This window comes from Pimephales promelas, chromosome 10 (assembly GCF_988280905.1).
Source record: "Pimephales promelas chromosome 10, fPimPro1.hap1.1, whole genome shotgun sequence".
Classification (NCBI taxonomy): domain Eukaryota; kingdom Metazoa; phylum Chordata; class Actinopteri; order Cypriniformes; family Leuciscidae; genus Pimephales; species Pimephales promelas.
Window position 1 is genome coordinate 25,980,944 of NC_142778.1, and position 17,331 is coordinate 25,998,274.

Consider the following 17,331-nt stretch of genomic DNA (forward strand, 5'->3'; position numbering starts at 1 on the left):
CAGCTGATGTAGGTTCAAGCATAATCTCAGAACTACTACCTTTCACGTGTGATATTTTGTGTACATATACTTGTATTGGCCACCCTAAGGATTGGAATTGTTAATATCACACACTTTTTAAGTGAGACAGTTGTACACTTTTAGTTTTGGACAATTTACTTTTGGTTATCAGTAGTTTTGGTTTAGGACGTATTTTTCCCGTTCATTTTCCTGTATTAAATTCCTTAATCCTAAAAGCTAATCCTCATTGCACGATGCAATTTGAGCTCAAAAACACTCATATTAAGATCAGAGTGGTCTGCTATTGACAGCCAACATCAAAGCGGCCCATAGCCATACGCCACACAACACTCCTGTCCTCTACAGCAACAAACACACAATACCATCAAACACTTACTGCTCTGCTTTTGAAATGCTTGACACTGCTTGCTTTGCTATTGGCATACTATAAAGAGCTTTCCATTTTCATTGAAACCAATCTAAAATGGTGTAATGGAAAGGGAAATGAGCAGATACATGGCGCTTGAGAGATTTATTGCGTTTTTGCTTGATTCGGTTTTCCACATAGAATAATCATTTGACTTTGCTATTTGTTAAGAACAAATGGCTGTTTCCCTGGCCGTTCTCAATTATGCCGGCAAGCAGGGATGTTAACAATGCTTTTGTGTGTTGGTGTGAGTTTTTTTTTTTTTTTTAAATGGTCCTGAAAGCTTTTGTATTGAGAGAGATAAAAGAACTAACTGCAAAGTTGACAAGGTTAAGTGCTCAGAGAGGAAACTTCAGTGGATTTGATATGTATTGATTTTGGAAGAGGCGCACTAGCCAGTTACCCTTTTTGCATCTAACAAACAGAGCTGAGGTGAAAGCAAAACAGCTGGAGATGGAGGGGTGATTGCCCATGTCAGATTGGTGAAAAAAAATCTGGCGATACTTTACTCATTCATGAGATGCGTAATAATCTTTATAACAGTGATAACATGGAAAGCCTTAAAGGGCACCTATTATACCCCTTTTTACAAGATGTAATATTGGTCTCGGGTGTCCCCGGAATGTATTTGTGAAGTTTCAGCTCAAAATACCCCATAGTTAATTTATTATAACCATTTGAAAATGTCATTTTGGGGCCTGTTTAAAAATGAGCTGTTTTGGGTGTATACCACCTTAAATTCAAATGAGCTGCATATCCCCGCCCTGCCTTTGGATGAGGACGTAACTTGATACCTATGGCAGTCAATAAGCAGCAATAAGCTGTTTTGTCTGTCATTCAGCGTACGTTTGAATCGGAATATATAAATTGTACGAAGAGATTCCGGCAGAATAAACACAAATGAGAATGGACCAGTACGTCTCGGTATGGTTATTTGATACATTTATGTACTTATAGAGTTGTGATCGCGTATTTTTGCAAGTATGGATGTGCAACACACACACACACTAATGCTGGCGTAATTTTTTGAAACTACATACACATTTTGTGATGAAGTTTGCTACGTACAAGCGAAATTACATTTATGCGAGGGACCTGTTGCGTCATGTTTACTTTTCATACAGGTGCTTCTGGCAAATGTGAGAAGATGGCTAACTTAAAGAACAACAATATATATGCAGTTTTTAATACAATATCTTTAAAAAATATATACATTTATAAACGTTTGGTTACACACTATACAAACAAGGTTTAAATTATATACGTACACAGACATCCTATGATGACGACGACAACAACAACTTTAGACGCATTTGTTGTTGAATTGGCTGACATTGACTGAAAAAAGACTATTTGCTCAAAAATCATAAAATACACTTACTGTTACTGGAGGTGACGGTGGATCGCAAACAGTAGACGATGATCCACACTTGAGGATTAACTTTTAAGCTACAACAACAGGATTAACCCACGAGTCCACGACAGAACACTTATGTTTCCAAGAGACGTAACCGGCTGTCGTTGAAACAATGGAGGATGGTGTACAGATCAGTTTATGGAGTTTATGGATCAGTTTATGGAGTATACCAGAAGAATAGTAGCTTACACACAATTAAGCCAATGTGATCATTAATACAGTCAAAACTGCGTAAAATTAGCAGAATAAAAGGTAATTTATCTCTTCGAACCCACGAAGAGGTGAATGACTGTGCAAGCTCTGGGGACTATCCGATGGAGTTGAGCTACTGATTTAACTTTACTTGGTCGGTCAAATATTGTGTTCTCTTAGAGAAGTTACTACTTACATATTTGGATATCGTAACTGCAACATGGTGTGACCTCAGCTGATTTCTGGATACTGTTGTCTAGATCTCTCTAATGCCTTCCCTTCCCGACAAAGACAGGAAGCTTTTTAGCTTTAATGCAATGTAATGAAGAGTGAAGGATGCACATTAGTTGTGTAATTGCTGTATTTTATCATTCTTGTTCTGCCTCAGAGAATGATGGGAAATGTTTGTTGAACAAGTTGCTGTTTTTCCACCGACATGTGCAACATCATTTATCGTGTTCACATTGAATGCATGGTTTTTGCCCCTCCAGATCTCCATTAAGCAAAATATGAGTACATTTGATGCAGTTTCAACAGTGTCCTGTTGGTGTGACGTAATACTCCTGAAACAAACAAATAAATAAAGAAATAAATACATTTTGAAATTGCTATACACACACTTTGTATGTGCTCATATTAATTGACCCGTCGCAGGGAGCTTGATTGACAGGTGATCTGACCAATCATACTTTGCAATCTGCCATTTTGTCCGACAAAGCAGTCAGGAGAGTTAGTAGATTAACATTGGAGGATTTGAACTTGAAAAAGAGTGTGTACTGACGCCTTTCTGCGGTTAAAACAACATTCCTTCTTATGTTCATTCATGTTTATTTGATGCTAAAATGAACTAGAAGGAAGAGATGATCCGATCACGAGTAGCTTTAACTGGTGCTCTACAGCGATCTGTCACGTCGCATTAAAGAGCCATTAAAAAATTACCAAATTTGAAAGGTGAGACTTTGTTTCATATGTTTAATATCAAAAGTATCCGAAAAAGTAACCTGGTCTGTCCTGTCTGTCAGCGTGTTTTTAGTCTCCTCTCTGCTCTGCAATGTATTTTTCACTCTGTGTGGCGTGAGAGCGGCGTAGCTTGTCGGACTTAGCGACAGTGACAGAGACGCGGGTTCTTGCGAATGGTCAATTGACCTTGTGACCATGTAAAATGAACTAGCAAAGTAAAAAGTGATTAAAATATATCAAGATCTAAGGTATACAAAAGATGTACATACAGTAGGGATGCATGCTCATTTCGGTTAATTTTCCCGACCGACAACCACGAATCGTTATCCAAGTATTAACAGTTAACTGATAAGATTATAATTGCCTATTGAATTAAATAAAAATAAAATTGACGAGTGTCTGTGACCCGTTAAAAATACAGAACATTGTTTTTTCACGGGTTTATTTTGACGTGTGAACAGCATAACAGATCAACTTCAGAACCTGCGCTTGTCGACGCGCCATGTGAGTTAACAAATATAGGCTATAGTATATATATATATATATATATATATATATTTAACAATGCAGCAAACTACTGTTTAACTGATATTAATCGGTCAAAATGTTTACATTCAGGTAATGGTTAAACGGTCAATATGAACATCCTTATAACGCATATTTTAATTTTAACTTAATCTTTGTTTGAATGTTGTAAACTTCATTCGTTCGTTCATTTATTCATTCATTCATTCATCTTTTCTTGACTATTTCTGAAATATATAATGCTGTGAGTGACACACTGACCTCAAATTTCTAAGGAAAAAGCAGGTCTATGATTTTAAATCTATGACTCTTAAATATAATAAAATATGCATTTTAATTAAGGCTGTGCAATGATTAATCGCATCCAAAATAACAGTTAGTGTTTACATAATATATGTGTGTACTGTGTATAATTATTTTGTATATATAAATGCACACGTGCATGTATATATAAGAAAAAAATGGTTATTTATACATAATATATATATTACAGTATGTATATGCAAATATTTCTTAAATATATACATGTATGTATTCATATATACAAAATAATTATACATAGTACACATACACAAATATCATGTTAACACTTTTATTTTGGATGCAATTAATCATTGCACAGCCCTAATTTTAATATAAATATATATTTTTTTTAACTGATATGAAATATTGTTTCATGGCCGGTTAGAAATATCTATGGTTAAATAAACAAAGGTGACACTTGCCTATGATATACACCCATTGAGGTGCCAGTGAGTATTATTTTATTTTCCCAAGTCCCTATTTTAACTGTCTGACCTAAGATGGATGGCTATTGTTACACTAGCAGTCACATACCACAATTTGTCAAAGGGCTTGTGAGATTTAGACGAGAGAGGAGGAGAAACAGCGAGCCTGAGATGAGTAAGAGAAAGAATTGCTTAAGGGTGGACATTTAGGATAGAAACCAACAACAAAAACACACATGAACAAGTTAAAAGGCTATAGGGAAAAAACAAAGCTGAGAGTATAATTACAGCACACATGTGTTCCTTTGAGCTCTCCAATTCTGCTGTTGATGATACAACAATAACAGTGATTGTTGGGTAGTTTGACAGACAGACTGAACTCATTACAGGCGAGGTGCAAGAGCAGATCTCAGCACACAACAGTGGCACACACCGCACTGCTACCGTCCCTGGGGCCTGGAGAGAGACATGAACACGGGAGCTCATTAAGACCCTCAGTCTGCCTCTCCCAGTGTCTTAACCCCAGCACACATCACACTCAGAGTGTGAGAGATTGACTGTAGTGCTCACAGCAGCTGAGGGGTGCTACAGCCGTTGATGATTATGAGAAACTGTATGGAAAAGCCGGAAAGAAAATAATCTGGAATGATCTGTTTCCCCTGGTGATTCTGTGTCTTTTTGTCACATGCTGGACATGTAGTTAGGGGAGTGTGTATGTGTTTGACCACACCACACATGGTCTTCAATATGTCTCAAGGCGTTTTCATACAACTCTTCGAAGCACATTTTGCTAACACCGCTGCAAACTCGGGTCTGGGTGTTTATATATTAATACAAATTATATCAAAAGTCATTTATACATTCTGTAAAAGTTTATCCAGGCAGATAAGCAACTACATTTGTAAATGTTTCAAAGTATTTCCAATAATGACACGTTGACTGATACATCTTCATCCTGCTCATGCTAAACTTATATCTGAATATGTTAGTTTAAAAGTAAATATATATATAGTTGTATAAGAAGAATTGGATGATTTTAAGGCATTGTTCTCTGTAAAGATGTTTTCAGTACAATATTTATCGTGAAAAATGCTAAGAATTTTAATGGAAATGTATTGTTTTTTCTTGAGGTTTGTCTAGGCTACTGTAATCTTGTATTGTTATAAGTTGTAAGTCATATTGTTATAAGTTGTAAGTCATTTTCCATTTTATTTTTAATTTACATTTTAGTGATTTAGTTCTATTTTTGCTTTATTTTTATTATTATTTAAAGGTTTATACTTTTTTATTTTAATTTTTGTTTATTTTAGCACATGAAGTTAAACTAACTGAAAATAAGTAATACATTTTTTTTTAATTTTAAATAAATCTTTACTTTTACATTTAAAGTTATTTTAAGTTTATTTCACTTTTCTTGTTTTAGTTTGAGTAAAAAATAATAACACTCTAGTATAAAAGTGGATTTGAAAAAACAAAAACCCCCAAAAAACAATAACCTATTATACAGAAAATAGAAACATCATGATGCAAATATGTGCATACAGTATTTAGTTTTAGTACAATGAAAAATAAAAAAAATAAAAGCAGTTTTAATTTAGCATTTTGAAAGTTATTTAATTTATCCACATCTTGATAATACCATCATGACAATTTTTCTCACACAATTGTAAATGATTTTTTAACCCCAACCCCCATCCCCCTTCTTAAAGGAAAATAACATTTTTTATTTTTGAATCAGCAAAGGCAATTCAACATTTTATATCACATTGGTTTCTGATTGAATTTCTTTCACTATGGTAGATTTTGAATAGCATTAAAATATAAAGTGAATGCTTCTTGAATATGCTAATTGCCTGTTTGCATCTCTCACCGTAAACATATTTTTGAGTATTTCCTTAAAGTCGGCATGAAATCAAATTTGACAAATCTTCTTTTTATAATAGTTTTTATTATAAATTATTTATCTGTGCACTTCATTATTTTTTAAAAAATCTGTACCCTTATAATCTTTAATCAAAGACATTACCCTTCCCTCCCCCATCAAAACGACCTCTCTTGTATTTCGGTCACGTGGAATGTGACCAGATCCGATGAGGTTGCAGCTATCGGTGAACCGCCTCTCAGAGAATCACATTCAAATCTGCCTCCATTTTGTTTACAACACCCAACCTCCAACGATCCAATCAATTCCCGAAGGACGAAATCAAGCCCTGCCCTACATTTTTTTTTCTAATTTCAGAAGCCGTTTCACTCAGATATACATCATGGCAAGGAAAAAATTACAATCTCAACTTCGCCGAAAAAACAAAAAAAAAAACAAACACATAATTTCCTACCTCAGCCCCTGCTTTCTGGAAAGAGCCTCCCCCTCTTGAACCTACACATGGCTTGATTTTGGTCTACTTTAAGTTTCAAGTGGACACTTACTGTAAACTGCAGTGTCGTTATTCGTGTTATTCTGTGGGTGTCCTGATCGCTTGCAGTGCAAAAAATTACACACAAAAAGTGAACTCGCTTGAAAGACATTAAGAGACTCTTCTCTGCATTCTTAAATGATCTCTTTCAATGGAAACAGATGCTTTCGCAGGCAATAAAGTGACTCTTGATTCGATTATTTGCAGTTTCATCACCTGTGTTCGTGGAGGTTATCGATAGGGTGTCACATTACTGATTCTGCCTCAATTCAATTAGCGGAAACGATATGTGAAAAGCTCTGTGGTCATACTGTGCTAACGCTGTTAGCATCACCGCAATCCTCGCTTGAGTATGCACTGTACAATACGGTGGTGAATATATAAGTGAGAGAACAAGACAGTATCTTCGTCTTGCACCTACACCTGTTTGCCTGAGTAGTACATTTTTTTATCTGAATGTGGCAAGAGTGGTCAGGTATAGGAAAGGTTACAAAGTAACAAAGGAAACAGTAATCCCATAATCGACTACGCCACCCGGAATATACCGGGAAATAACAGCCCTGTGCAAGGGCATGCAGGTTCATTGCCAAAGGCAGGGTGAGCATGGAGATGGGGACAAAAAATATATTAAAATATCACTTTAATCAAGCATACAAATAGTGAAGAAAAACAGTCAATCTATTCGAAACTTCACACAAGGTCTCAGTCACAGCACAAAGACGAAACCAAAAAGCATACAAATCCACAGGTACAATAATGAAAGAAAAGAAATAAAGAGGCAGAAGGCCAGCAGAGATTTCTAACTCACAGTCAATACCCACAACACACACTTGTGAAAGCAAGGCAAAAGCACAGCACTCCATGGACACATCAGTACAGGATAACCACGGCCAACCTCTACCACTTTAAATATTTACCTCTACACACAAAACAATACAAAAATTAACTACACACAAGAAATCAAAAGTTAACTGGTAAGAAGTACAGTTATACGGTGACGCATTGCTGCCACATACATATTATTTTTTTACCCTCAATTATGTCGTAATAACAAGATCTTATGTCGTTAAAATGACGTTTTAACGACATAATAACATAATATCTCGTTTTAACGACATAAGATCTCGTTTTAACGACATAAATATCTCGTTATAACGACCTAATATCTAGTTTTAACAACATAAATATCTTGTTTTAACGACAAATATCTCGTTATAACGACATAAATATCTCGTTATTTCAACATAATAAGGGGACATTGTAATATGCATGTCGAAATAACGAGATATTTTTGTCGTTATAATGAGATATTTATGTCGTTAAAACGAGATATTATGTCGTTAAAATGAGATTAATTTCGTTAAAACGAGATATTATGTCATTATAACGAGAAAATATGTCGTTTTAACGACATAAGATCTCGTTATTACGACATAATTGAGGGGAAAAAATAATATGTATGTGGCAGCAATGCGTCACCGTACAGTTACACTGTTGTAATTGAAGTCCACCTGTGGTGAAAATCAAGTTTTTAGTGTTATTTTTGTCTATGTGCTGTTTTTAAATAGGCTCTAAGACAAACCATGTGCAGTTTCAGAAACGTGGTTTGAAATCGCTGGTGTTTCTGATGTCACAAACTACCTTGTAACCAATCACGTTAATGTGTGATCTTCAACCACTCTGGTGGGAGTGAATGGAGGCGGAGCTAATTCGCATATTTCTAGAACCGCATATAATAAATGAGGCAAGGGTGGTTTTTTTTTCAAGGAAAAAGGAATATGTAATTTCGGAGATTAGAGATTAGTCTTAACATAAATGTGTGTTGGCAGTTTGTGTAGCCTACACAACCACCCTACAGTGATACAAATCCACTGTCACTGTCAACAAAGGGCCAATATTCCCAATATGGGCACCGATAGGTTCATGTGACTTGAACAAAACTGACCAATTGTAATGAAGAACAAACACAGATAGATTTAGATTTACAGATTTACAGATTTACAGACTTGGATGACACCTGCCAATCATACGGGGGCTATAGCTAATCTAGATAGCAGTTTTGGAGAGGAAAGAGCAGTCATGAATGTTGCTGATACACAAGTGTGAGGTGTTGATTTTATTTATTTTTTCCTTCACTTTTGGCAGCCTGCAGTGCGAAACGTATATCAAGACTGGTAAGCAATTAAGCTAATTGGTCACCAAGGCATTCATTATTAACGTGTCATGCTAAACACCTCTTTTTTGTGGAGCTGATGTTGCCACATCAGTCAGTTTGAACGGAAATGCAATTTTTGAGTGAATGCAAAATAATGTTACTGGCCCTGTTCCAGCTCACTTACTCAAATGAAATCTTCATTGAATGCATTTAAATGGTGTATTTAAACGGTGCTGTAGTCGGTTAAAGTTCTCACTTAAGCTTTTGTGGATGTAATTGAATAAAAAAAAAAAAAAAAACTTTAGGTTTAAAGACTTTTTTTAAATACTCAAGGTTTAAAACCTGAATCTGAAGATTTTTTTTTTAAGTTTATGCCTTTGTATTTGAACACTGATGAGTCAAAAAGTTATGACCACCTGCATGCTGTTGGAGGGCAGGACAACACCTTGAACTCTTCATCATGTTCCTCAAACCATTCCTAAACAATGCGTGCAGTGTGGCAGGGTGGATTATCTTGCTAAAAGTGGAAAAAAAAATCACTTGCTGAAAAATCCAATGCTCGTGTACCCATTGTAGGGGCTTTCGACGGTGGACAGGGGTCATCGTCATAGGCACTCTGACTGGTCTACGGTTACAGAGCCCCATACACAGTATGTCCTGTGTGATGTGAAACATTCCTTCCATAACAATCATTACAATTTTGTGTGACTTGTGCCTCAGTAGACCCTCTGTTGGCTTGGACCAGGTACCCTTTGTTACACTCATGAAATTAATGAGCCTTGGGCTCCCAACACCCTGTCAGTTTGTGATTTGTCTCTCCTCGGTAAATTCTCACCACTGCTGACTGTGAGCCTTGCTGTTTTAGAAATACTTTGACCCAGGCAAAAGTAACAGTAGACATTTATAATGTTACAAACTATTATATTCCTCAAATAATTGTGGGAAAGAAATAGTTTCCAGAAAACTATTGAGCAGCCCAGCCATTTTCAACATAAATAAGAAATGTTACTTTTATTAAATAATAATAAAAAAATCATATTAAAATGATTTCTGAAGCATCATGTGACACAAAAGTTTAGTAAAGACTGTTGAAATTTCAGCTTTGCCATCACAATAATAGATGCATTTGTTTTTTATTAAATTTTTGATTATTATTTTTTTTTTTATTCATAAGTTTGAATGCGGAAAAATATTCTGTCAGAACATAATGCATAATATACAGGCATTTAATATGTTGGGGTTAAATTTCCATGGATAATTAGCTACCATAAGAAAATATATTGAAGATTTGGTTCATGCTGTCCATTTCACATCAACTCTGCCCAGGTCACCTTGAGTAACAAGAACATAACTTAGAGTGTCAAAGAGGGTGGTAAAAGGAAGAAAAAGAAGAGTTATGGATGAGGGAAAGAGAGATGAGGAAAGGAAATGGGAGGATGAATATGTCACAGAGGACGAAAAGAGTGAAAGCGAGGCATGGAGCATTGAGATAAGATGGAGACGGACACGATCAGAGGGGATAAGCTGGCCCGATGTGGTGGTATCTTCCTCGGTCAGACCTGATTGGTGAAGATGAAAGTGGGGTCGATATTACTGAGAGTTAAAGTTCTGTATTTCACGTTTATATACATTGATGAATGAGCCATAGGCTATTTTATGTATTACCTGCTTTTGGCCCATGGATGAATGAGCTTTGGGATAGCTTCTTCAGGCATAGTCACCTTTTCAGGGACGTTTTCTGCAACAGCAAGTCCGTTTTGCCATCAACCACATGAGATGTAGCCATTTCTTGACAATTTCTGCAGTGGAAGTGATACTAGGTGACTTGTGAATGAATCCTAACAATACTATCCGTGGTTAATGCTATCCTTTAACAATTCTTTTCATCTATATGGCGATATATAATATACTGTATATCGACTTGGCTCAATATCACTATTTCATGTGTTTATTTCTCTTAAACTAACAGGTAAACATCTTTGTGTGTTTTTTTGCAGTGGTGTTTGACGACTGCGCTGGAAATGAGGGTGTGGAGTTTGAAGTATCGAACCCTAACTTCCTAATAGACGAGAACCTGAATCTGGTTCCAAGAAAAGACGTGATTGATAGCGGAGACGTCATGTTTATCCATGGTGTCAATGTTAATGTCGATGACATGGCACAAGTGACCATAATGGGAGCACCATCCAGATCTCCTCAGACACTCAGGGTAAGAGTTTCTTTCATTTTGTATACTGTATGTGTGTGTGTGTTTTGTAAAAGTTCTCTTACGAGAGGTTCTCGTATTGCATAAGTTTGCTTACGCTATGGGAAAGATTAATCTTTTCGAGATATTGAAGCCAAAAAATTCTCCTTAATTTTGGGTAACACTTTATTTTGATAGTCCACTTTAGACATTCTATTAAACTATAAGTAACTTTGCAAGTACATGTCAACTAACTGTCATTAGAGTTGTAGTGGACTGTCTTCTTAATATCTGCTAACACTTTATTTTGTTGGTCCCCCAACAGACATTCAACTGACTATAACTTGGCGAATACAAGTAAACTTATTCTCCTAACCCAAAGCCTAACACCTAACCATAACCTAACAGTCTACTGACAGTCTACTAATACTCTAATGAGAGTTAGTTGACATGTAGTTGAAAAGTTACTTAAAGTAACTTTAAAGTAACTTAATGGCAGAGAGGGAGAGAACGATAGACCTTGCGAGTGTGCCGTGCAAAAGCTAGTCCCGCCGCGCTCTCTCTCCCCCTTATGGAACTCCGCTGCTGCACAAATCAGTCCAACACAGCGCTGTCAATGTCTGAGAACCAGCTTTAAAAAAAGTTATTAACCAGCATGCAAGGAGCCTATCTAATAAGGAGAGCTAAGTTATTATTAGAATTCAGCTGGATTTTCGAGATTAGCACAATGTATATAGCTGGTAGTTAATATCGATGCACTCGTGTTTGCGCAATTTTTTGGCTTCAATATCTGAAAAGATGAATCTTTCCTGTAGCGCAAGCTAACTTACACAATACGAGAGAACCTATTCTAGAGAGAACCGAGGTTACGTTAGGTAACTGATACCTTTTTAATCATGTCATTTTAAATGGTGTTCTATGCTGGAGACATCAGATGTCTGGACACCCATGATTCTCTTATCTCAGAACTGGATGCATGCGTCAGACTGTGTGTCTTTACTTCCATCATATTGGCAGACTCCAGCTCAGACTGGAAATTACCCATCAGGTCCTGTCATTGTCCCTGTGAGAACAGCCACATATTTCACATGTCAGAAATTAACTTTTCTTATTAAGGGGGAAAAATTTTGCCAATTTAAGTGGTGTTTATTTTATTAAAAACACTGAATCACTTGCCTGTTGAGTAGTGCTAGTGACAAGCTATGCAGTTTTATTGACGTCTTTCCACTGCTGAAACACTGATTGAGCGATTACATGAGTTATGATACCTTTCAGTAAGAACACTCTAAAAAATGATGCTAAATAGCACTAAAAGTGGTTCATTGGCTTGTAATCATAGGGGAAACACTTTAACTTTGTCATATGGTGCTATGTAGAACCATAAGAGGTGCCATAGAGGTGCCATTAACCACCCCAGAGAACCACTGAAGAACCGCTGAAGAACCAAACTGGGCTTAACTGGTTCTTTAAATGGCAGTGGTGCTATATAGCACCATGACCACCGCAAAGAACCCCTGAAGAACCGCTGAAGAACCTTTTTTTAGAGTGTATACTGTATCTTTAAACATACCTTCAGGTGTCCATTCTGTAACTGAGGCATAAATGATTGTGTTTATTTGCGCGCAGATCGCGCACAGCGATCTGTCACGCCACATCAAAGAGTGCCAAAACGCCATTTATTGTTTGAATTTCGTGATCAAATAGACAGAATTTGAAAGATTACACCTTGCTGGCGGTTAGGCTACAAAACTGAATTCGTTGTGTACTGTACACATAAGACATGAGGTCCCTTAAGCCGGGCTGGGAGGGGCCGGGGTAGCAGGCGGTGGGGTGTGTTCGGTACGCAATGAGAGTATCGCGATTCGAATCGTGAGTTCAGTATCGTGGTTTTTCAGTTTGGTTCAAATATCGTTACACCTCTATAGTGTATGTAGTATGTACAGTAAGTGTTAGGGATGTCAATTTTTACAAATTCCAATGATAGAGCTTCGTTTAAATTAACGATCAATTAATCGTTTAATCATTAGCATTAATGGCAAACAGCATGTTCGTCACCAAATTAATAAGAATGGTTTTTAATGTAAATAAAGGGTTAGTAGGATTGTAAAATGTTTTGATGTGATTGACAAATTCAATTAATTAATCTGTCACCAACGCCGCCTCAGATGTGTGCTTGTCAGAATGTGCGACTGTTGTGGTCGTGTGGTGGGCTACTAAACCCAATAAATTCACAACCATTTAATAAAATAGTCTTCTCATGTTATGTAATATGACAGTCCCAAATTAACCATCGTTATTATTAGTCGTGCATTCTGCTTGAGCGGCGCTCGCTGAATGAATAAACATTTAGGCCGTGTGTCCACCAAAGTGTTTTTAGCCAGCTGAAAACGCCAGACGCTCTGCTGAAGACGCCGTGCTTTGGGCGCTTGAGAGCGTTTTGGCAGCGCAGCGGTTTTTTTTTTCAGTTGAGACGTTTCGTTGCTATGATACAGATTATCCGCAGCAGATTGAATGTTGACAGTTGGTCGGTGTGGTATTAGTCTCGCCCCTCCTCCACTGTGATTGGACGGCTGGGTAAAAAGTGACAGTGATTAGCGCTGCGTTTTATCCAAAGTTGAACATTTTTCAACTGCCAGCGACCAGTAAAAACACCGGGCGCTCGGCGCTTCAGCGTGAAAAAAACGCTCAGCGCCTCGGTACGCTCATGCCGTTTAAAAAACGCGGCGCTCCCATTGAAAACAATTGAAAACATAAAACAAAACGCTTTGGTGGACACACGGCCTTAGCACTTTGCTAGCATTTATTTAACTCAAAGAAACGCATCCTATTTGATATTAATCAGGTATATACTAAATAAACATAATATTACAAAATTATATCTGCACAAAATAACGTGAATGCACAAGTGAACTTAAACTAAGTTACGTGCCATTCAGAATGGCTCATGTTGTGGTGGACGTGCTCTTCCTGGAACAATGCGACATGGCATCTAAACCCAAATAATTCACAATGTTTTATTATAATATTATTCTCTTTATCTTGTGTAATATGACAGTCCCAATAGTCATGATTAGTCGTGCATTGTCGTTTGAGCTGAGCGTGAAAGATCACGTCAATTCTTAACCAAATGCATCCAAGATAGGCGTACACAAAATAAACTAATACAACTTACATTTGCACAAAACAAAAGGCTGCGAATGCACACACAATCTTATAGTCATGGTTAAGGTGTAAAATAGTCTCAAACAACTGTGTCAGTGGGACTCAACACTTCACCACACCAGTGCGCTCGCTTACATGTTTTGCGTTTTTTTGGGCATGATCCTGCTTAATCGATGATCGACAAGTTTAAGCGATTAAATGTATTATCGATTAATTGAAATCCCTAGTAAAAGTATGTTTTTTTTTTTTTCCCGTAAGGATACATCATTTCATTCATACTTAACTTAAAGGAGTAGTTCACTTTTAAAAAGAACTCTTGCTGATAATTTCCTCACCCCCATGTCATCCAAGATGTCCATGTCTTTCTTTCTTCAATCGAAAAGAAATGATAGTTTTTGATGAAAACATTCCAGGATTTTCTCCATATAATGGACTTCAATGGGAACCAAACGGTTCAAGGTCCAAATGACCGTTTCAGTGCAGCTTCAAAGGGCTTTAAACGACACCAGACGATAAATATGTGTCTTATCTAGCGAAACGATCGCTCATTTCAAAAATAAATAAAAAAGTTTAAGTTTTATAAGCACAAATGCTCGCATTGCTCTGTTCTGTCATGGGCGTTTGTAACTCTCCTGTTCAAACTCGTTCGTCAAAATGAACAAATCTTTTTTCGAGTCATGACTCGAAGGGTCCCAGGTAAGACCCTTATTCATCGTCTGGTGTCGTTTAAAGCCCTTTGAAGCTGCACTGAAACTCTCATTTGGACCTTGAACCGTTTGGTTCCCAATGAAGTCCATTATATGGAGAAAATCCTGGAATGTTTTCATCCAAAAACTTAATTTCTTTTCGACTGAAGTAAGAAAGACGTGGACATCTTAGATGACATGGGGGTGAGTAAATTATCAGCAAAAGTTTTTTTTTAAAAGTGAACTACTCCTTTAACATAGTGCCATAGTGAATGAAAAGCACCTAGCTCCTACCTCTTTGAGATGATAAACTGGGAATTATACCCTCAGATGAGATGTATAGCATGTGTGAAGTGATTGCTACGTGAGAGAGCTCGGGGAGAACAGTGGTGTGTGAAGAGGCTGAGGCGGGAAGCAGGGTCATTATGGATCATGCATCGTGTAATCACAGTCAGGCTAAGCCTTCAAAAATAAACCTTGCACCAACCCACTGGTTTGTTCCCAGCAGAAGACCACGCATCAGCTTGCGCATGCCGAAGGGAAGCGCTTCTTATTGATGCCATATTTGACTTAATGCCCATTTTATTGGATTTTGATTATTGATAAGTGCAAGTGGAAATGGAAAAGGCCCCCGTCTTCTCCAGAGACTGGCGTGATGTAATTCTAGCTGCTGTTCAAGCACAGCAAGGGTAAAGTGAAGGCCTTATGAGAAAAGTGAGAATTCAAGCTATAATTTAATATTTTACAGAGGATCAATATTTGAATTAATTTCATGATTTGTTTTCCTCCCTTGCGTTTCTATGTGTGAATAGAAAGGGTTTTTTTTTTCCTTGTGGAACCACCAAATGTAGTGAAAAATGAATAAATGATTACACTTTATTTCGATAGTCACAGACATTCTACTAATTAAATAACTTTTCAACTTCATGTCAACTTACTCTCAATAGAGTATTAGTGTATTATAGTAGACTGTCTCTTAGGTTATTAGGTGAATAAGTTTACTTGTAGTCGCCAAGTTACTTATAGTCAGTTGAATGTCTGTTGGGGGACCAACAAAATAAAGTGTTAGCAGATATTAAGAAGACAGTCTACTAATACTCTAATGACAGTTAGTTGACATGTAGTTGAAAAGTTACTTATAGTTAGTAGAATGTCTAAAGTGGACTATCAAAATAAAGTGTTACCCAAAATTAAGGATAATTTTTTGGCTTCAATATCTCGAAAAGGTTTTTACTTTTCAATATGTAATCTATTGAAAAACTGATGGCTTGAGGGGTAATTATATTGGCTTTTCTCTTTCACAGTCAGTTTTTCATTTATTTTAAAGAAAACGATGACCCAGTCATAAGGTTACAGGTCTGAAATCTGTGTTTTTTATTGGCCTTTCTGGTGTCTTTAGCCTTGACCGGTGGTAGTAATGTAATATTCTTGTGTCATAGTTAGTGGTACTTTATGAGTGTTAAGTTTCTTACCCTGCTAAGAGGAGAAGAAGAAGAATGAGAATGTGAATAATGTGAGAATGTGGGGCTGCACAGGAATGCTGGGATGAATCACTGCAGGTATATCATCTGCAATGCAAACCCACGGGTTTCTGTCTGGCACTCTGACTCATCTCTCCATCTGGATAAATGAGAAGTTGAAAATGAGAAATGATATATCCCAATATGACAGTCAGCAGCAGAATGGCATGAACTGACAAGGACATGGTGCCTCTGTCCACTCTGTGTTTAAATAAATGATGAGTTTTGATGACTACGGAAAAACAAATTGAGGGATTTGATTTCATTTTATTTTTTATTTTTATTTTTTTTCTGCACTGTTACTAAGACTGGAAAGGTTCTTGGTGTTAGAGCATAATTAACCAATTTATATTAGTATACACATTTTTTATTGTATTTTTTATTATCATTTTTAATTAATTAAAACATTTCTTTATTTATTTGTTACAGTAAAATGGAAACATGGCTGTAGGAGTTAGGAGGACATGACCCAGGTCACACATCAACCTGGATTTCCTATAAGCCAGCAGGTCATTTAGTGATTTAGAAGTTGCTTGTGTTGCAGTTTTTGTCCAGAAAAGGCAGGTGGTGCACTGTCATGGTTGAGGCTCAGAAATGTTCACCTACATTTTGCTGGTTCAGTTCCACGCAATGAGGTGACCATGAGCCCGTCGGATTGAAAATAAGCTAAAACATATTAAAACTGCTTAACACACATAATTTATTTGCTAAATGGTGGGAATAATTTCAAAAAACATAATCCTCAATGCAGCTCAGTGGTGCAATGTACTCCACGGCTGGGATTCGTATGCCACTAATCTTTAAGCCCCCCCCTGTTTCAGTTATTAATGAGAGCTCAAACTAGCTCTCAGAGCGGAGAAAGCCAAAGCAGGGAGGATTGTACCTCTGTAATTTATGAACAGGAAACATTAAAGTTTCATGACTTGATCTTCTTTTCAGCTTGTCAGCACGCTCCAGCCA

At 36.9% G+C, this 17,331-nt stretch overlaps 1 protein-coding gene across 1 annotated transcript in view; it reads left to right on the plus strand.

Moving 5' to 3' along the window:
• cdh13 (cadherin 13, H-cadherin (heart)) overlaps nt 1–17,331 on the plus strand; it is a 369,140-nt gene that overhangs the window by 128,563 nt on the left and 223,246 nt on the right. Inside the window, exon 3 of the mRNA XM_089116363.1 lies at nt 10,816–11,027. Coding sequence (XP_088972489.1) covers nt 10,816–11,027 — 212 coding nt within the window. The remainder of the gene's footprint in view (nt 1–10,815; nt 11,028–17,331) is intronic.